Source organism: Hylobates moloch, unplaced genomic scaffold, assembly GCF_009828535.3.
Source record: "Hylobates moloch isolate HMO894 unplaced genomic scaffold, HMol_V3 SCAFFOLD_5, whole genome shotgun sequence".
NCBI classification, from domain to species: domain Eukaryota; kingdom Metazoa; phylum Chordata; class Mammalia; order Primates; family Hylobatidae; genus Hylobates; species Hylobates moloch.
Window position 1 is genome coordinate 90,789,027 of NW_026652280.1, and position 20,560 is coordinate 90,809,586.

Below are 20,560 nucleotides of genomic sequence, written 5' to 3' on the forward strand. Positions count from 1 at the left end.
GGGCTTGGGCACGGGTGCCGGTGGGGTGAGCTCTCCCGGGTGACCTAGACACCGGTCCTTCCGGGGTGAGCCCCGACCCCGCCCTTTCAGGGGATGACTTGCAACAGGGACCGCCCCTCTGGGCCTGAGTTCCAGCCCTCGCGCTTTGCAATCGCCCGTTCCGGGAGCGCCCGTGCCACGGTCTCTGGGCTCTCACTGGCCGAGCCCGCCCCTCCCCTCGAAGGACCTGCCCCTGCCCCGCCCACCAGTGGGCCTGCCCCGTGCCGGCTTCGCCCGCCCCAGCCTCCTCCAGCTTGAATCCTGCCCGGTGCCTGGGCTGCTGGAGGTGGACACTCTGACCCTCAGGCAGCACAGGTGTCCACTGTGGGCCCGAGGAGGGGCAGTGTGGGCAAGGGATGGGACCAGGAGGTAGAGGGAAGGAGTGAATGGAGGGGAGGCCGGGGGGCGGGGGCAGAGGAATGGTGATGAGGGGTTAGGGGAAGAAGTCAGGGGAGGTGGTAGACGGTGTCGTGTAGCCTGGCCCTGCCAAGGGTTTGCACAGAGCCCCAGAAGAGTGACCAAGAGACAGCTCTGGGCCCCTCTTCACTTCCCTCCCCAGACCCGGAGGCTGCTAGCAGCAGCTGAGAGCCCGCTTTTCCCCATTTCACCCTGCCTGCCACTTCTCCACCCTTGCAGGGGCCACCAGAGATGCAGGCACACAGGTAAACAGGCCTCATGCTGCCCTCCGCAGCAGGAGCTGCTGGAGCACACACACCCCACACTGAGCACGCTTGGCCCAAGCCCTGCTCTTGGCCTGGGCACCATTCTCCGTGCCCCTGACTGTCACTAAGTAGGGAGATGCTCATTCAGGACTCCTGCCCCACCTACCTGCCCAGGCAAGGGCTGGGCACAGGCTCAAATGTCAAAACCAATGTCCCCCTGCCATGTGTCAACCATCGTCAACAGAGCAGAAAACTGCAGGGGTGAGACAGGGTGGGACGGACATCGCAGAGGCGAGTGAGAGCCGGCCAAAGTCCTGGTGGGTAGGGGCCAGGGCCGGGTGGCCCAAGGCCAGCTGGCTAAGCCATTCCAAGTCATCGTGGGAGTGGTTCAGCAGCTCCCCTTGGTTCAGCAGCTCAGGTATGTTGGGCATCAGAAAACAATACCCCAAAATGAAGGCCTCAGAAGCAGCTTCGGAAGAAAAAGTGTTTCTCTGACCTTCTCTTGCTCTGCTGTCTCTCAGGGCCATTCTTCCCCGAAGCTGGCCTTAGAAACTAGAATCCATTTTCCCCAAGGCAGGTCATAGAAATCAGAACCCCCCACTTTCCCCACAGCCAGACATCAAGCCTAAAAATATTGCTCTAACTTTCCCTCCACCTTTGTGTTTAGAAACTGGCCATAAAGAAATTATCTGACCTCCCTTGTTTGACTGTAGGGCATAAGACCCCATTCCAGGAGGGTCCTGCTCCATGCCCAGAAGGAAGGAATGCTGCTCAGAAAGTTCAAGAAATGTAGACCAACAGCCCTCGCTGCACTTCCCCTTGAGGTCCAGGAGCATTAGCGCAGGTCCCTTGGTCCATCTGTGTTCCCGCATGGATGGCCATACTTTGTTGAGCCTAAGCATCAAAAATGGCAATTTCCCCCATATCTTTTTTTTTTTTTTTTTTTTTTTTTTTTTTGAGATGGAGTCTTGCTCTGTCGCCCAGGCTGGAGTGCAGTGGCACGATCTCGGCTCACTGCAAGCTCCGCCTCCTGGGTTCACACCATTCTCCTGCCTCAGCCTCTCCGAGTAGTCCCAGCTACTCGGAGACATGCCGGGTGTTTTGTTTTTTAGTTTTTCCAGGATTGTCAGGCTCTAATCTTGTGACCCGCCCCTCGTACAGGCTTGAGCCACCACACCCGACCTGTTTCCCCCATATCTTTGGGTCTTTGTTCTGAAAACTCCCATTCACACACGTCAATAAATTTGGGGACCAAATGCCTTTTGTCCAATGAATCTGCCTTCTGCGAGTTGGTTTCTTAGCAAACCCACGGGTGCAGTGTACTGCTCAAGGAGACGTCAGCCCAAACAGTGCAAACGTGTTTGCATCTGGAGTGCATGTCCCCAGATCCTCTGCCAAGCTCGCTTTCAAGAATAGCGGGCCTCCCTGGGGACTTGGGGAGAGTGCAGTCAAACCGAGAGCCCAGAGCCCAAAGCCGAGAGCCCAGGTCCAGCCAGAATTTCCTGGAAGGACTGCACAGAAAGGGCGGCTGTGTAAGGTGGGGGTGGGTGACAGGAGTCTCAGAGTGTCTCAGATTTGGGACTCCTGGGGGAGGATGGGCATCCACATGAACACTTACTCCATGGGGCAGGTGTGAGGGACTGTCCCCAGCAGGTTCCAGATGCCTCCTGGGTTCCCTGGAGAGGGCTTAGAGGGTGGAGCGGCAGGAGGAGATGGGATGAGTTATGAAACTGCCCAGAGGTGCACGAGGGAGGCTGAGGGTCCTCTGGCACTGAGGTGTGGCGGAGGTGCTGGAAACTTACCACTGTCTTACTCCAGGTGAAGCAGGGCCTCAGGTAGCCAGGGAACTGGTTGAGCAGAGGAAATCGGATAGACCTTTTTTTTTTTTTTTTTGTCATGAACAGACTCAGTGTGGATGGGGGAACTTCCTGGTTCTGAGGGAATGTGGGAAAATTGCCCTTTGGGCTGGGTGAAGAAAGAAGCAAGTGGAACCCTGGGACCCCTGGACTTCCTCCTCCAGAGGAAGCAGCTTTGGTTGTGGGCCAGCAAGCCTGTGCGTCCCCAGCCCCAGGGCGTTCACCACTTCAGAGAAGCATGGCGATAGTTCTGCTGGATGAGAGGATCCAGGCTGACTGGAGGAAGGAAGGGCTTTGTCTCGTCTGGGCTCAGGTTTGGGAGAGAAGGCTTCTCAGAGGAGGTGATGCTTCAGCCAGTCTTAAAGGTGAGTATGGATTGGCTGGGTATGGGAAGGGCATCCCGGCTGAGAGAATAGCATAGATAATGGCTTAGAGGTGAGCCCAGGCTTGGAGTGTTCAGAAAGCTGAGCCACTGGAAGGGGCTGGGACCAAGGGTGTACAGTGGGGTGATGGGGCAGAAAGTGAGTCTAGAGAGAGGGGTGACCCTGGGAGGGCTGGGCAGCGATACAGCCAGATGTGCACTGAGAAGTATTGCTCTGACCGCTGCACCCTGGAGGCTGGGACCTCTGAGGGGTCTCCTGAATGAGAGGAGGCCAGCTTCAGAGCTGACCCCTGCCTACACCACTGCCTGGACATTTGAAATGGCTTTGGGCCTATCTTAACCCAACACACATTTATTAAGCACCTACTGTGTGCATGCCCCGTGCCAGCTGTTTGGGATGTCAGCTGGCAAAGCTGACTGCCCCTTGGTAGCTTGCATTATTAGAGTGCATGTGCAGGCTTCGGGGAGGTAGATGATCCCGGGTCACCATAATGCCCAAGGAAATGACTCACTGCCTACGAGCACTTGAGTTCTTCCTGTGTGTGCAGTGGACACCGCTGCAGAGTTCTGAGCCCCTTCTGTTCTCCAAGGAGCCTCTGGCTGATGTGCTGATGAGGGGCTGAGGGGAGGGGGCTGTGCAGGAGGTCTCTGCTGTGGTCCAGATGAGAGGTGGTGTGGACTTGGATGGGGCATGGGGGCATTTGAGGGGCAGGTTTGGAACCTCCCTGGAAGGAGGGCTGACAGGCTTTCTGCTGGTTGGGGCCTGGGCTGAGAGGGCCAACTGAGGGGGCCTCCAGGGCGAGGCTGCTGAGAAGGGGCGGCATGAGGGGAGGCAACCCTGTAGGTCCATCCACGGGAGGGGCCTGTGGGCCAGCAGAGAGGGCAGAGTGTGCAGTTTGCGGCTGTGGTCTGAGCTGGATGTGAGGTTGTCATTCACACTGAGGTCCTATTTAGAGCTCCCACCCTGGATGAGATGACCAGGAGTGGATGGGGCTAGAGAGGAGAGGGGCCAAGGGCCAAGGCTGGACCCCAGCATGAGGAGGAGGTGCCCGGGGTTCTGACCAGGGAAAAGGAAGGAAAAATAAAGGAGCTGGGCCTGGAGAGGAGAGGCAAGTAAGTGAGCGGAGGCCTGGGAGCTTCCTTGGGGCCGAGAGCTGGAGTCACTGGTGGCTTTGGCAAGAGCGTCATGGGCATGGGGGCTGACCCTCGGGATTCAAGCAGGAGGAATGGGCTGGACACCCTTCCGAAGGGTTTTGCACCAAAAGGGGGCTGAGAAACGGGACTGTGGCTGGAGGGGAAGTGGGGCAAAGAGAGAGAACCTTTGTTTACAATTTTAAGATTTAAAAGAGTGATGCTGCAGAGGACAGAAGGGTGATCTGGAAGGAGCGGGGAGGGCTCTGGCCTTCACCATTACTCCATGGGTGAAGTGAATGTGTTCTCCTTGAGGCTTCCTACTCTTACTCCTGTGATTCTCCAAGGACCTGTCTCAATAAAGCCAACAAGGTTTTGCCTGGGGCGGGACTAGAGCGGAGGCAGGGTTGGATGTGACTCCTGCCCGCCCGAACCTCGGTTCCCGCCCATCTTACACCTTCTCGGCCAGGTGAGGTGTGGTTGCAGACCTTGGTCAATGGGGGCTGCCTGGATCCCACAGTGGGATCTGTGTCTGACACTCTGTGGGGCTCTGTCCCAGCACCCCAGAATTTGTATGTGTTGTCTTGGGAATCACAGCCTTATGAGGGGCCTCCAGCCTGCTGTGGGCACTGGGTGCCTGGCCTCGGCTTCGTCTGGGAGGTGTCAGGTTAAGAGTATGGGAGGCTGGGTTCAAAGGTACTTCACCCCCTGACCTGGTATCCTTGGGCCCCAGGGGTCAGCCCTCAGCCCAAAGGGGCTAGGCTTGTCAGGTAGCCCTGGGGAGGCCTGGTGGTGCCCGCTCTGCCTCTCATCTGCTAGGCCCCGGCTCTGCAGGTGCCACGTGAGGAAGTGGGCTGTCAGGTGCTGAGGAACCTTCTAGAACTGGACTCTGTGAATGCGCTTCTGGGATTGGAGTTTGGGCAGAGACTTCTAGGAGGAGGGGCAGGGGCTGGACCTCATCCAGGGCTGGTTCTTGCCGGGCTGGGCACTGGGCTCAGACACATCCCATGAGAGGTGTGTGGAATTGTGGCCTTTGGGGCCAGGGCCCCGGAGGAGGCTCTGCCAACAGGGGCTTCTCCACTGGCCTCTAGTGAACCAGGGACCTCAGACGGGCTTAGGGCCAAGGGCCCATTCCCTGACACCAGTGTCCAAATGGAGGGAGGGCAGCAACCTGCTATGGGCTTTGGGGAGAGGCCCTGTGGTCCTGGATGGGCAAGCACCCTCCCCTCACTGGGCTCCACTGTGGGCCTGGACCTGGGGCTCCAACATGGTGGGCTGTGGTTCATATATTTGTGTTCACACTGGCCAACAGCCACAGCTGAAGGAGATAAAGGCCCAGACGGCAGCATGGGGGAGGCGTCCGGTGTGGGGCCTGAAGACTGGAGCCCTTGGGGCCTTTGGGGGACAGCGAGGGTGTAGTCTGGAGTAGCCCACGTCCCCTTTCTCATACCATGGGCCAAGGGACCAGAGGAGATGGGTGGAGGAGCTGGGACCCTGCTCTAGGAAGCTCACTCATTGCTTGGGGGAGACCTGGTTTGCTTGGGACTGAGGAGTTTTGGGATGTAGGACTTTCCATGCCAAAATTGGGACAGCTCCGGACAAACTGGGTCACCCTCCCATCATGGGACCCTGGAGGCCAGATGGACTTTCTCCGGTCCTTGACCTGGAGGCAGGAAGGGACGATGGTGGAGGTTGGGGAGGTAGCCAGGCAACGGCATAGGAACTGGGAACTCCGGGGTGGTGGGCCCAACCTGTGCACTCCCTTGAGGGATGCCTTGCCCAACCTCAGGACTCAGGAAGAAGGAAGAACAGCCCCTGCAAATGACAGATGTCCATCCAGGGAGGCAGGGGGAGGAGCCAGAAGCTGGCGGTCCCAGCCTGGCAAGGGCTTTGGTGGGGTGTGTGTGCATGTGAAGGGCATCATGGAATCAGGAAGAGATGTGCCTTAGAACGGGATCCTGAGAGAGCAGCCTCACACCTGCTCACCAGCCAGAACTGGGAAACTCAGGCAGGTTGGGTGGCATGGCCACCAGTGCCTCTGTCCCCCTACAGGCACCTGCCTGAGGGCCTGGAGCTTGGCTACTGCCCATCTCTTAGGTACACACGTCTCCCTCAACCACGGCCTCCTTTGGTACCAGTCCCTTGTCCCCCAGGAACAAAGGACAGCCCCAAGCTCTCACCATCCAACCCACATCCAGGGTCTCTTTATTTTATTTTTCATAAGACAAGGTCTTGCTCTGTCATCCAGGCTGGAGTGCAGTGGTGTGATCATAGCTCACTGCCACCATGAACTCCTGGGTTCAAGTGATCCTCCTGCCTCAGTCTCCCTAGTAGCTGGGACTGCAGATGAACACCACCACACCCAGCTAATTAAAAAAATTTTTTTTTTTTATAGAGACAAGATCTTGCTATGTCGCCTGGGCTGGTCTTGAACTCCTGGCCTCAAGTGATCTTCCCACTGGAATTACAGGCATGAGCCATAGTGCCCAGCCCCCAGGTCTTTTAGAACCTTCAGAATTCAGTAGGGAATCCAGAAAGAAGCAGGAAGGATTTCCAAGAAGCAAGAGGAGAAGTCACAAAACCCATGCAATTACTTCTGACCCTTGGAGGCCTCTCAGCTCTCACCTGTCCTCCCTGCCCCTAGACTTGCTGGAAGCTTCAGGGAGCCTGGCTATTTGGTTTCCACTGGGGGCAGCCACACTGGCCTCTCAGTGAGGTGTAGCAGCCTCCCTTCCCTGCTCCGGGCACCCTGGACATGGCTGGGTGAGTTTCTAAAACTCTGGTGGTTCCCACCCCGGACCTCTGGTGACTCTGCTGTGTTCCTGGGGCAGCCAGCCCTGGGGCCCTGGCCCCTCAGCCCCCACTGGATCAAGCCACATTTTGCAAGCCAAAGAAGCATGAGAGATAGAGAGCTCCAGCTTCAAGCACTGCCTGCTCTGCACTCATCTTTGGATTGGTCTGTGCTTTTGTCCCCTGCCTGGAATGGTTCCCTTTCCTGTACATCCCTTCCCTTCCATCCTTGGATCTTGGCACAAGTCATTGACCTGAAAATCCCCCGTCCCCTCCTTCATCATGCAACCTGGGCACCGCCCTACCTTGTATACTTATTTCTGCTTCTGCCTGCCCACCTGGAAGCCCCTGAAGGCACAGTCGCCCCTGAGGTCCCAGGGAGATATTGCTGAATGGATGGACAGACAGGTGAGGCCATAAATCCCTAGTCCAGGCCTCAATTTGACATTTGAGGAGGAGGCACTGCTCAGGCCACCAGGCCTGGGCCCAGGTGCCCAGACACCCTCAGCAACATCTGCCAGGCTGCCATGGCTAATATCCAAATACAGGGCCCTGCGAGGTGGCTCATGCTTGTAATCCCAGCACTTTGAGAGGCTAAGGCTGGCAGATCACTTGAGACCAGGAGTTTGAGACCAGCCTAGCCAACAAGGCAAAACCCTGTCTCTACTAAAAATACAAAAAATTGGCTGGGTGTGGTGGCGCATGCCTGTAATCCCAGCTACTTGAGAAGTTGAGGCATGAGAATCGTGAACTTGGGAGGCAGATGCTGCAGTGAGCCAAGATTGTACCACTCCACTCCAGCCTGGGCAAAAGAGTGAGACTCTCTATCTCAATAAAACCCAAAAAACTACCCCCAAAACCAAAAACCCAAAAGCAAATACAAATAAGATCCCACATGAGCTCAATTCACTAACTGCTTCAAATTAAAACCTAGGGTAACCCAGGGAAGGGGGCAGTTGTAGATAGGGCTCAGCAGGGGGGCCCCAATCTTAAAATCCCCAGTAGTCAGCATGCGTGCCAGGGGCCTGTGCTTATGACAGGGCCCAGCACTCTGCAGCCAGCCCCACCAGGCTGGCATCTTCACCACTGACCAGGCCTTGCGTGGGTCTGGAACTCTTGAGCCTCAGTTTCCCCATCTGTGAAATGGGGACAACGTTAATCCCCGCCTCACAGGATGCTTGTGAAGATTAGACAAGATCATTTGCACATAAAGTGCATGGCATGAGGCTGCCTGGCAGAGAGGGTGTGCTGCAGTGGCAGCTGGTACTGACCAGCAGCTAGGGGATGGGGTCACTGCTGTGTGCTAGGCATGTGTGCCTCAGTGCTCACTCAGGGCTGGCGTGAAGACTGATGCATCAGAGCCATAGTGACCTGTATCCCATGGACTGTCCTGAACTCTGACAAAGGTGGGGTTCACTGACCAAACTGCCCAAACCTTTCATCCTAGGCTTGGCACGGTGGCTCATGCCTGTAATCCCAGCACTTTGGGAGGCTGAGGCAGGTGGATCATAAGGTCAGCAGTTTGAGACCAGCTTGGCCAACATGGTGAAACCCCATCTCTACTAAAAATACAAAAATTAGCCAGGTGTGGTGGCGGGCACCTGTAATCCCAGCTACTTGGGAGGCTGAGGCAGAATTGCTTGAACCTGGGAGGTGGAGGTTGCAGTGAGCCAAGATCGTGCCACTGCACTCCAGCCTGGGCGACAGGGCGAGACTCCATCTCAAAAAACAAACAAACAAACCAAACCCATTTCACCCTGCCCGCCTGTTTACATGACAGGGGTGTAGGTGCCTTTCCTCCCTGCCAGCCCACGTCTCTGGGTTTAGAGTGAATGTCCAGTTTTCATTGTAGCACAGCTGGAGGGGTGGCCAGTGGCAGATCTCTGCCCTGCCTGCCCCTCTAGGTTGGAGGGAGAGGCTGATGATGGTGAGGGTAGTGGCATCCTCAAGAAGAAGGCCACTGTGCCAGGCACATACTGACTTGCCCTTTAAGCCTCATCAGAAGCTTTACAGATGAGAAAGAAGAGGCACAGAGAGGTTAAGCAACTTGCCCAAGGACACACAGCTAGTAAGAGGCAGATGCTCTGCCCAACTCCACAGCCTGTGTGTTTGCTGCTGGCCAGGCAGTGCCTGTCCCCTGTTCCCCATACTGTTCCCCTTGCTGGGCCAATGCTGAGGAGCAGGTCTGATAGCCTCCAAGGTGAAGCCAGCTCCTGAGCTGCAGCCCCAAGCCCTGCAGCCCTCTCCAGCCCCCTCCCCTGGGCCCATTCTCTGCTCACTCTCTGAGCTCGGCCTGTGTGCCACCACCTCCCTAACCACTTCCCCAGCTGCCCTGATTGCTGGCCCCCAGCTCCCAGCCAGAAGCAGGACTACGATTCCTTGTTGTTCCGAAGCAGCCAGGGCACAGTTGTGCTCAGGACTGAAGGGTGTGAGTGTCCATATGTGCCCAGGCAGTGACCACCGCAGTGGGCAGGTGCAGGCCCGACAGAGAGGCTGCAGCCTCGGGGCTGGCTGTTACCTAGGGGCTCCGGGCAGCAGCGCCAATGGCGGGAACGAAGGCAGAGGGCGCCGGGCTGCCGGCCGGGCCTGCGGGGGGACAGGGCAGGAAGAGGAAGAGGAGGAGCTGGGGATGAGGAGGGAAGGAAGGAGGAGGGAGGGGAGGAGGGGCAGGGGGAGCAGAGAGGAAATGGGGGAGGGGCGGCAGGGCGGGTACCCACCTCTCCGCAGAGCGGGCTCTTTGTCTTCCCTCCCCCACCCCCTGGAGACGGGCGAGGCCCGCGTGCTGTTTCCCACTGAGGTGCGAGTGACACCGCCCCACCCCCAGATCCGAGGGGTGTTGGGTTTTGTGAAAAACGCGCTTTTGCCCGCTGCAGCCCGGACAGCCACACTGGGCAGAGCCCCCATCTTAGACTTGAGGGGACTTGGGGTCAGAGAGCAAGGCCCTGGCCCAAGTCACCCCCAGGTGTGAGGCATGAATGAGGTGGGTGAGGGTCCTGGTGGCTGTGCCGTTTCGGGACGCCAGGGGGCAGCAGGCGCCCAGCTTCAGCCCTCAGGCTGCCAGGCTCCAGTGGGCGGGAGGCTGCTTGGCTTCTGGCTGCCCCTGGGGCTGGGGAAGGGGGCACGGGCAATCTCTTGGTTGAGCATCTACTCTGAGCAGCCCTCGCCTGTGGGCTGCAGCCACCTGGGAGTGTGTTAACCTGGGAGGCGGCCAGGGCAAGCCTGCCGTCACCTCCTGGCCTCTGCGCTGGGTCTGGCCAACTGCCCTGGCTTCAAAACTCGGCCAGGAGGAGGTGGAAAATGGGAGGGAGGAAGGAAGGACGGAAAGAAGGAAGGAGTGAAGTGATGGGGGCTCCCCTCCTTCTCTGACCCTGGGGGTCAGTGGGGCGTGACCCCAGCCCAGGGCACGAGGTGGCTTCATTGTCTCTGACTTGCTGGGGGACCCTGGGCTGGTCACTCCACTTCTCTGGGCCTCAGTTTCCTGCACAGGAAAGTAATAAGATTCAGAGAGGTCACGCCATGTAGCAGGCACTTTTAACTGGCATCTGAAGTAAAGTCTCCCTCAAGGCCTGGGAAGCCCCTTCACTCCCGAGGGCCCAGTAGGGATGAGGCTTCCTCAGTAACTGCAGGCCCCTCCTCCTGCAGTGGAGGAGGGAGTGGTGGGGTGCATCTGGGGGCCCTCATGCCACCTCTCTGGAGGCATCCCCACTCTCTGGCATTTCAAATAGGCGCTGAGCTTCTCTGAACACTGTGGCTTGGGTGTGGAAAGCAGGGTGGGAGGGAGTGGCTTGGAGAGGCCTTGGGGCCCTGGTGCACCCCGTGGGCAGGAGATGCTGGTCACAGGGGTCTCCCCCAGCTCCAGCAGGAAGTCAGGGGGCTTGGTGGGAAGGGAAATCTGCTCACACCAGATTTGTTTTTCCTGCTATTTCCCTGATAAAGTGAGCCATTGGGCCTGGGACCCCTGTGTCTGTGTCCTGTGGATTGGCAGGGAGAGGAGGAAAGGCCTGGTGGGCTCAGAGCTGGCTTCAGGGGTGTCTGACATAGGTCCCCACATGTCCTTGAGACCCTCCTCGGTACCTGCTTCCTAGCCCGGGAGCCCCCTTCTTAGCCCAGAAAGGCGCCATGTGGATCCCAGGATGACCAGTGGCCCTCGGTTTCCTGGGACATTCAGTGCCGAAACCAACAGTCTCAGACAGGCTGGGATCAGGGGATCCCTCTCTTCCAGACCCCAAGGGAAGCAGCCCCTGGTCCCGTTCTTGAGCAGGGGTGACTGTTCCCTATTCCCACTGGGCCTCTCCTCAGGGCCTGCCCAGCTCCGCCCATCGGTTCCTGGGGAGTGAGGACCCCTGGCCCGAACCCCCAGCACAAGGCAGTCCCTGTAATCGGAGCTTGTGCCGCATGTGGCGGCGTCACCGGAGGGAGGCCGGCACCTGCGGAGGACGTGCCTGGCAGCCGCCCCAAGAACAGCCTGTCCTGGGGGGCGGGGCGAGCCTTGCGAGCGGGGAACTGGTGCGGGGGAGCTCTCCTGGCCCAGCATGGCCCCCCGCCAAGTGTGTGCTGAGCCGCCTGCTGCGGGAGGGGGGGCCTTGGGTTAATCTGTCACTCCCCATGCCCCTGGGGCCTCTGGGCTGGATGACTCCCCACCCCATCTTATGGATAGGAAGGTGGAGGCTCAGTGGGGGCAGGGGTCTCTTGGGCCTTTGGGGGCAGAGCCAGTCAAGCTCCTGTCCAGGGCTGGTCTGAGGACCTGCTGCTGGGTGACGTGGTTTGAGGCCAAAGGGGTGGTGTTTCCAGAGTCAGGCATCCCTGGGCAGGGTTGTACCCTGCACAGATGCCCAGCCCTGGCTCTAGGGCTTGGGGTGGGAGATGTCAGGGGAGATTCCCAGGGCCCTTGACTTCTTTCTGTTCCTGCTTTCTTGTCCCCTCACAGAAGTCCTATGGAGGGGCTCAGGCTGGGTGAAAGGTAGGGCCAACCTCAAGTCTCAGTGATCTCAGGCAGGTGGCTTAACCTCTGGGAGCCTGAGTCCCCTCCCTTGCAAAATGGGCACGAACACACCTCCCTCTCAGGGGCCTTGGAAGGATTAAATGGGGCAACGAGCCCAGCCCTGGGTTAGGGCAGGGCCCTGAGCAGGCACAAGATGAAGCCAGCGAGTGTTGTCATTGTTTATAATATCCCTCTGGTCCTCTCCAAAGGGCACCACCTGGGGAGCAGCTGGGGAGGCAGCGGGAAGGGCACAGACACCTCTTGCAGGGTCCCTGGGGTGCTGCGGGAGGGTGGTACTGCTGAGGGCAGGCTCCGGGCACCCAGAGACTCTATAGTGGGCCTTGGAGCAGCACAGATTCAGGTGGTGTCCACCCCTCACCTCCTACCCACCTTGACCCTGTGCCTGCATTCTCCAGCCCTTTGTGATTGATGGGTGATATGGGGCCCATGGCTCAATGGAACATTCTTTGAGGCCTTCGTTTGTTTGAAGACAAATAGCTCAGGGCCTCAGAACCCAGGGAACAGGCCCTAGGCAGGTTTCACCATGGGTCAGAGGGGAAAGAAGAGCTCCCGGCCTGTCCTTGGTCACTCCCTGATAGGGGCCATTGGCCCGCTGGCCGGGTGTCCTGTGTCCCAGAATTTGGGTTCCCTGGGGCTCTGGGTAGGGATTGGGCCTAACCTAGGACAGGCATTCTTAGCCTTGTGAAGCCACCTGCGGTACACATTCCTGATGGGGCCATGAACATGCCGACAAGGCAGCTGTACAGCTGCCACGCCCGGGAAGGGGAGGCCTCGGGCATCCGGGGAGGCACTGGAGTGGAGGTCACCCGCCAGAAAGCACATGTGGCCAAGGACATGGCTTCCTGGGCCTACCCTGGTTCTGCTACTCAAGGGCCAGTGTGTTTGCCTCTGGAAGCCTCTGTCTCCTCAGCTGTAAAGTGGGCCTACGACATTGACCGACCACCCATGAGGTTGTGGTGAGGACTGGCCCATGGGTGGCCCCAGGGAAATAGCTGGTTTAACGATTCCAGCACGAAGATCCACCAGGACTGGGACCTAGGCTTCTCTGGCTTCTGGGTCTTTCCTAGCAGGAATGCACAGCAGTGAGGCCTGCAGGTTAATCCTGACTTAACTGCTTGTGCAGCAAGTTTTTCTTTTTCTTCTTCTTCTTCTACATATTTTTTTTTAGAGGGTGTCTTGCTCTGTCGTCCAGGCTGGAGGTAGTGGCATGATCATAGCTCACTATAACCTCAACCTCCTGGGCTCAAGCAATCCTCCACCTCAGCCTCCCGAGTAGCTGGGACCACAGGCACGTGCCACCACACCCAGCTAATTTAAAAAATATTCGTAGAGATGGGGTTTCTCTATGTTGCCCAGGCTTCTCTGGAACTCCTGGGCTCAAGCGAGCCACCTGCCTTGGTCTCCCAAAGTACTGAGGGTATAGGTGTGAGCCATGGCTGCAGTAAGGTTTGAATCTTCTCAAGCCTTGGTTTCCTTGTCTGTAAAAGGCCAACTGAAATCTACCTATGCCTTCCCTATGTATTAGGGTATGTAACGCCCCACTGTGATGGACAAGCCTACATTTCTAGTGGGTTAAGATGCAATAAAAGTTTATTCTTTGTGCCCAACACAGGCAATGCGGTGTGCAGAGGGCGCTTGGTGGTTCTCTCCTGATGGCCTCGCAGGGTCTGGAGCCTCCATCTGGCCAGCAGAGGGCGCAGAAGGACTGCCTGGGCAGCTCGGACGTGACCGCCTGGAAGTGGTGTACAGCGTTCCTGACAACGCTCCCGGCCAAAACGGGTCCCGCCGCCCACTTGTGTGCAAGATAGCTGGAAAATGTCTTTCTGTGTGCTCCGAGAAGAATGCAAAGGCTGGTGGATGTAGTGCCTTTCCTCTACTGCTCTCTCAGCTGGGGGCAAGAATGACAGGACGTGAACATACACACAAGGGCCCGGAACTCACGACCCCCCACAGAGGCACACCCCCCGCCCCAGCCCCCGCCGCTCCTGCGCTTGCAGGATTTGGGGCACTGGCACAGCACAGCCCACCCCTTGGGACTAACACCCCCTCGGCAGTTCTCCTCTCTGCAGCAACATAGAGTACAAATATTGTTGCTTTTGTTTCTTTTTTTCCTTTGGATACATTTTTAATTACAAAAATAGAGCTTGATTGTTGCACCCAGACAGATGTTTGCTTGCTTCTGGGCCCATTGGGCCTCCTTTCAGATCCTGGAACTCCTAGCCCCCAGCTCCTGGGGTGCCTTCCTCCAGGTGTGTCCCTGGCTTGGGCTGGGGGGACACAGCCCCGCTCCTGGGATGTGCAGGTTTAAAAAGCTATTGGGTACCATCCTTGATGGAATTCAGAGTGACAGACTTAGAGCAGGTCACCTTTCGGCTTCTAACAAGGCCAAGACGGAGGAGTCCCCACAGCACTGGGTTTGACTCTGTAATTAAGCTGGTAAAGTGGAAAAATAAAAGTAGGAAACCTAAGTGGAAACCAAACCAGAAAGCCAGGCAGCCCGGGAGTTCCGAGCCCTGCTTCCTTCCAGCTGCATGGCCTCAGTGGCTGAGGCGGTCTCTGCTGCTCTTCTATAACACAGGATGATGGCAGCTACACCCTCTGAGGGGTGTCACCGGGGCCAATGAGTCCTGATGGTTGGAGTGTGGGTATCGGGGGCCACTAGGACACTACCCACTCTGGCCCTTTGCTCCTAGTCTCTGGGGAGGTGGCGGCACAGGGGCATGGAGCAGACTAGACTTTGCCTCTTTCTGCCCCCAGGCCAGTTGATATAAGCCCTGCTTGAGGGGTTCGCAGGGCCTGGGGAGCCTTCTTCAGCTTCTCTTTGTTTTCCTAAGATGAAAATTGTGACATCTGTGCTTGTTGCGGGAAATTTGTAAATTGTGCGCAGAGAAGAATATGAAATTGCACATAAATCGTGGCTTTTGGTTCCGCCATCAAGAGCCAAGAGTGGCCCTGGCCCCTCTCCTGGGTTAACGCCCTGTCCTGTCCAGTTCACCCCCCTCACTTCAGATCTCGCTTCCCTGAGACCCAGAAGACCCACCCTGCTCTCCCAGCTGCATCTGCACACTGCCACAGCATTCCGTGGGGATGGGGGTGTCTTGGGACTCAGAGGCAGGCTGGTTGGGGTTCAGGGGACCTCACCTTCCCTCCCTCCCAGATGTCTCTCTGGCTGGCTCACAGGCTCACCTGAGATAGGGGCTCAGAGCTCACGGGCTACTGGACCCTCCAACAGGTGTCTGACAGTCCCCCTCCCGACCTGGGAGGCTCCCGGTTTGAGGAGGGGGCTCCCCGCCTCACGGTAGGTGGACCAAAAGGGAGGCAGCAGGAAATAATGGTCTCTTTTGGTCTGGCCTGGCTGGGGGGAAGCACCGTGTGTGTGCGTGCGTGTGTGTGTGTGTGTGCGCGCGTGCCCGCACGACCAAGGTCTGTACCAGGAAGGGCTGCAGGCGGGGGAGGGGCATGGTCCTTCACAGCCCCTTCCCCTATGACCTCAGGCAGATCTTTCACTTTTACCCAGTACATCAGCTTCCAGCCAGCCTGGACAGGCAGATCCCGGGGCTGGAGTGGTCTGGCCCAAGGCTGAGAAGGGCTGGGACCCCCGACAGTGACATGATGGGCTCAGCCTCTGTTCCATCTACTGGGCAGGGTGGGCCTCCGCAGATAGCGGCTTCAGACTCCAGCTCCAGGGGGCTGGTGGTAGTCTCTCAAGGTGTCCCACACATGGTCCCTTGGGGAAAGAGTGGAGCTGACCCCTGTCCCCCCTCCCGACTCGAGGGCCTTAGGGCCAGCAGGTGTGTGAGGGCTCCAGGCGCGCGGAGCCCTCGAAGGGACACCAGCCCAGCAGCAGCAGGCCGCGCGGGGGCAGCCGAAGACCCCATCCGGCGCAGGCCAGGGCCGAGCTGGCAGCGGCGGGTCCAGGCCCCGTCAGCTGGCGCAGGAGGCCCACGGGCAAGCGCGGGACGGAGCTGGGCGCCAGGGTCCGGACCGGGCTGGGGTCGAGTTGGGCCTGGCCGGACACCGGACCCGCCAGGAGCCGGCCCCTGCCGCGCTGGGCTGAGGCCCCCGCCTGCAGACAAAGGAGCCGGCGGGGGGCGGGAGCCGGGGGGGGGGTGTGTGGGGGAGTGTTGCGGGGGGATGGGGCGAGGGGGCGGGGCGTCGCGGTGTCACGTTACCGCCCGCAGCGCCCTTTAACTCCCGCCCCCGCCCCGCTCACCGCCCCCTTCCCCTGCTACAGCGCGCTCGCCCCGCGGCCACCAATCAGCCGCGCGCCCCGGCCGCGCGCCCCGCCCCACCCCCCGGTGGGTGTGCGCGCGGCCAATGGGCGGTGCGCGGGGGCCGGGCCGCGGCGGGGCGGGGCAGCGGGGCGGCCGCCAATCGCCGTGGTGTTGATGAAACTGAAAATACTACATTATGCTAATCGCGGCCGGGCCCGCGCGCACGGGGGTGGGGCCCGCGCGTATAAAGGGGGCGCAGGCGGGCTGGGCGTTCCACAGGCCAAGTGCGCTGTGCTCGAGGGGTGCCGGCCAGGCCTGAGCGAGCGAGCTAGCCAGCAGGCATCGAGGGGGCGCGGCTGCCGGCCGGACGAGACAGGGGAACTCGACGCAGGAGAGTCCACCACCGGACAGCCAGGTAGCCGTCGCGTCCCTCGCACACGCAGAGTCTGGCGGCGCGGGGTCTCCCTTGCGCCCGGCCTCCGCCCTCTCCTCCTCTCCTTTCCCCTTCTTCTCGCTGTCCTCTCCTCTCTCGCTGCCCGCGTTCGCGCAGCCCCGGGCCATTTCCGACGCGTCCCTCCGCAGCACATCCACGATGGAGCGTCTTGTCGCCCGTGGGACCTTCCCAGTACTTGTGCGCACCAGTGCCTGCCGCAGCCTCTTCGGGCCGGTGGACCACGAGGAGCTGAGCCGCGAGCTGCAGGCCCGCCTGGCGGAGCTGAACGCCGAGGATCAGAACCGCTGGGATTACGACTTCCAGCAGGACATGCCGCTGCGAGGCCCTGGACGCCTGCAGTGGACCGAAGTGGACAGCGACTCGGTGCCCGCGTTCTACCGCGAGACGGTGCAGGTGGGGCGCTGCCGCCTGCTGCTGGCGCCGCGGCCCGTCGCGGTCGCGGTGGCTGTCAGCCCGCCCCTCGAGCCGGCCGCTGAGCCCCTCGACGGCCTCGAGGAGGCGCCGGAGCAGCTGCCTAGTGTCCCGGTCCCGGCCCCGGCGTCCACCCCGCCCCCAGCCCCGGTCCTGGCTCCAGCCCCGGCCCCGGCTCCGGTCGCGGCTCCGGTCGCGGTCGCGGTCCTGGCCCCGGCCCCGGCCCCGGCCCCGGCTCCGGCCCCGGCCCCAGCCCCGGCCCCGGCCCCGGCCCCGGCCCCGGCCCCCGCCCCGGCTCCGGCCCCGGCCCCGCGCCGAGCAGGGCGCGAACCAGGGGCAGCGCGGCCAGGAGCCTCTCGCTGACCAGCTGCACTCGGGGATTTCGGGACGTCCCGCGGCCGGCACCGCGGCCGCTAGCGCCAACGGCGCGGCGATCAAGAAGCTGTCCGGGCCTCTGATCTCCGGTGAGCCCCGCACGGCCCCGCCCCGGCCCGGCCCGGCCCCGCTTTGTCCGGCCGGCCGGTCCCCCCAGCCCTCGGGGGCCTCGCTGGGTTCCCGCCTCCTCCCGTGGCATTAAAGGGCCCGCAGCGCTCAGGGCGCGGCTGCGCCCGTACCCCCCTCCCCGCCTCGTTGTTGTGCCCTCCAGCGGTTTTGCGCGGGCGGGGTGGGAGGCTGAGTCCCGGCCGCGACCCCCCGGGAGCGCGGTCTTCGCCCCCGGCCGCGGGAGCCCCTCCCCGGGCGCGGCCGGGCGTCGTGAGCACGGCGTGGAGGGGGTTAAGCGCGGCGGCGGCCCCGGGGGGCTTGGCCGCGGGACAAGGGGAAATGCTTACACAGCACATTGCGCGGCGACGTAAACAAAGCTGACCCGCCGCGGACCTCGGCGCGGGCGGGGACGGCGCCCCCACCCCGGCCGGCCCGCGCCCCGCGCCCCGCGCCCTCTCCCGGCCCCCTCTCGGGTCTCCGGGCCGGCCCCGCCCTGACCGGCCGCGCGCGCTGTCGCCCGCAGATTTCTTCGCCAAGCGCAAGAGATCAGCGCCTGAGAAGTCGTCGGGCGATGTCCCCGCGCCGTGTCCCTCTCCAAGCGCCGCCCCTGGCGTGGGCTCGGTGGAGCAGACCCCGCGCAAGAGGCTGCGGTGAGCCAAGTGAGTACAGCGCATCTGGGGGGCGCGGAGGGCCGACCCGCGGGGTCCCCGCCGGTTTTGCTGACCGCCCCTCTCCCCGCAGTTTAGAGCCCAAAGAGCCCCGAGGGAACCTGCCGGGGCAGCGGACGTTGGAAGGGCGCTGGGCCTCGGCTGGGACCGTTCATGTAGCAGCAACCGGCGGCGGCTGCCGCAGAGCAGCGTTCGGTTTTGTTTTTAAATTTTGAAAACTGTGCAATGTATTAATAACGTCTTTTTATATCTAAATGTATTCTGCACGAGAAGGTACACTGGTCCCAAGGTGTAAAGCTTTAAGAGTCATTTATATAAAATGTTTAATCTCTGCTGAAACTCAGTGCAAAAAAAAAGAAAAAAGAAAAAAAAAAGGAAAAAATAAAAAAACCATGTATATTTGTACAAAAAGTTTTTAAAGTTATACTAACTTATATTTTCTATTTATGTCCAGGCGTGGACCGCTCTGCCACGCAATAGCTCGGTTATTGGTTATGCCAAAGGCACTATCCATCTCCCACATCTGGTTATTGACAAGTGTAACTTTATTTTCATCGCGGACTCTGGGGAAAGAGGTCACTCACAAGCTGTAGCTGCCATACATGCCCATCTAGCTTGCAGTCTCTTCGCGCTTTCGCTGTCTCTCTTATTATTACTGTGTTTATCTTAAACTTGAAGACAAATCTGTTAAAATGGTTCCTGAGCCGTCTGTACCACTGCCCCGGCCCCTCGTCCGCCGGGTTCTAAATAAAGAGGCCGAAAAATGCTGCAACTCCAGTCTGTTTGTGCTTGTGCCTGCCTCCAGCTCCCTTCTGCACCCCCCAAAAGCTGGAGAGCTGGAACGCAGGAGAGAGCAGGCCAAAGTGGGCATCCCCAGTCCATCCAAATGGGGAAGCCTCTCTTCTGGCTGGGCCTGGCCCACACCCACCTGCTCCAGTCCCCTTATCTCAGGAGGGGTGGCCGGCCTGCACTGCACCCTGCATTTATCACCTCCCACCTGCGGGGCTGCAGAAAGACAAGCCTGGGCTTCATGTAGCCCCAGCAGGCAGGGAGCACAGCCCGTGACTTGCTGCCCAGACCCAGGCTTGTTTCAAGGAAACCACTGCAACCCCTCTGCTGATGGGCTCAAGCCCCTGCTAGTCTGAGGATGCACTGGGGTGGAGGGTGGGGAGCAGGGCTCCACCAAGATACACCCAGTCCCCCAGACTTCTTCAGGCCTTGCACCAGGGTCTCCTGTTTTTGTGGGCCAGGGTCTCCCTAGGTCTTGCCACAAGACACTCAAAGTGTTCAAGGTCTAATCACACCTGCAGTGGAGGAGGGGCAGCCTCGAAGCCTCTGAGGGGAGGCAGAAATGGGAGCACAAGGAGGAGGTGCCCTGGAACCAGGAGGGCATGGGGAGGGGTGGCTTCTGATAACCAGGCTTTGGTGGAAGAAGTCGAGGCTGAGTGCACCCACGCTGTCCGTCCTACTAGCCCCTAGTTTCAAAGCGCTCCCTCTTAGTAAAACAGACGTTTATTTTTTTTTTTAATAGCTGACCTATAAACCTCTGAAAATTATGGCTTACAATGGAAAGGGTGATGTAAAATAGCAGAAACAGAATGGCTAGCAGTATTTTTGCTGGTGCCTTGGGCTAGGAGAAGAAAAGAACTGGTGGACCCTTACGGGGCCCTACGTGACAGTTGCTGACTTCCTCCCCCCACCTCCACCGGGGTCAGGGACAAAGTGGGACTCCACTTGAGATGGTCGAGATGTATTTAGACATATAATTAACTGAGCCTCCTCCAGCTGCCTGGAAGGGCTGGGCGAGGAGGGTGATGGGCCTGGCCTCGAGGCCCAGCTGGGGCCAGACTGGGAAATGCCCCCCCGGGACCTGAGAGTGGCAGGTCCCGCTGCTTCGACTCAGCAACAGAGACCATCAGCTGACGGTAATGAGGGACCAGACCCATGTAGACCTGGCTTCGGCCTTCAAACCTCTCCCCTAGGGGAGAAACCTCCGCATTCACCTGTGTGAGCAGGACAAAGCCCTTTCCCTTCTGAGATAAAGGAGGGTGGCAGTGCCTTCTGCCTTGGGCTGGGAGGAGGCTGGACCGGGTGCCTGGCAGGCAGTTAGTGGGTGCACAGCTTAACCTGAGTTAACTGTTTTTGGTGACTGATCTGCTGGGGTGTGGCCTCATGATCCACAGCTGCGTGTGTTGCCAGGCCTCTTGCTGCAGCTGAGGCCAGCAGGGCTCCTACCTTGCTTAGCTTCTCACAGTCCTGGCCCCTGGGCACAGGACATGTGATTGCCCAGCACCCTCTTGTCACTCAAGGGTAGCTTTCTCAAAAGCAGTGTGAGGGCTTCGTGGGGATGTGAAGGTGAGGCCCAGTGCCATTTCTCAGGAGGAGTTTCTCCCCAGGGCAGGAGCTGGCTGCAGGGACCCACAGGCCACCAGCCTCCATGGGCTGCTAGTCACACGTGGGACTCTGGG

General features: G+C 59.8%; 1 protein-coding gene and 1 long non-coding RNA gene across 2 annotated transcripts; both read left to right on the forward strand.

Annotated features, from left to right (window-relative positions):
* Window positions 1–2,616: 2,616 nt before the first annotated feature.
* LOC116469139 (SLC22A18 antisense RNA) lies at window positions 2,617–13,939 on the forward strand. The gene is made up of 2 exons (XR_009213768.1): window positions 2,617–2,922; window positions 13,475–13,939. It is a non-coding gene; the product is annotated as an SLC22A18 antisense RNA (long non-coding RNA).
* Window positions 13,940–16,273: 2,334 nt separating this feature from the next.
* Window positions 16,274–18,316, forward strand: CDKN1C (cyclin dependent kinase inhibitor 1C). The gene is given in 5 exon segments (XM_058439789.1): window positions 16,274–16,491; window positions 16,659–17,252; window positions 17,254–17,405; window positions 17,948–18,083; window positions 18,171–18,316. Coding segments are annotated over 3 exon segments (867 nt in total). The 5' UTR covers window positions 16,274–16,491; window positions 16,659–16,668; the 3' UTR covers window positions 18,079–18,083; window positions 18,171–18,316.
* Window positions 18,317–20,560: the final 2,244 nt, after the last annotated feature.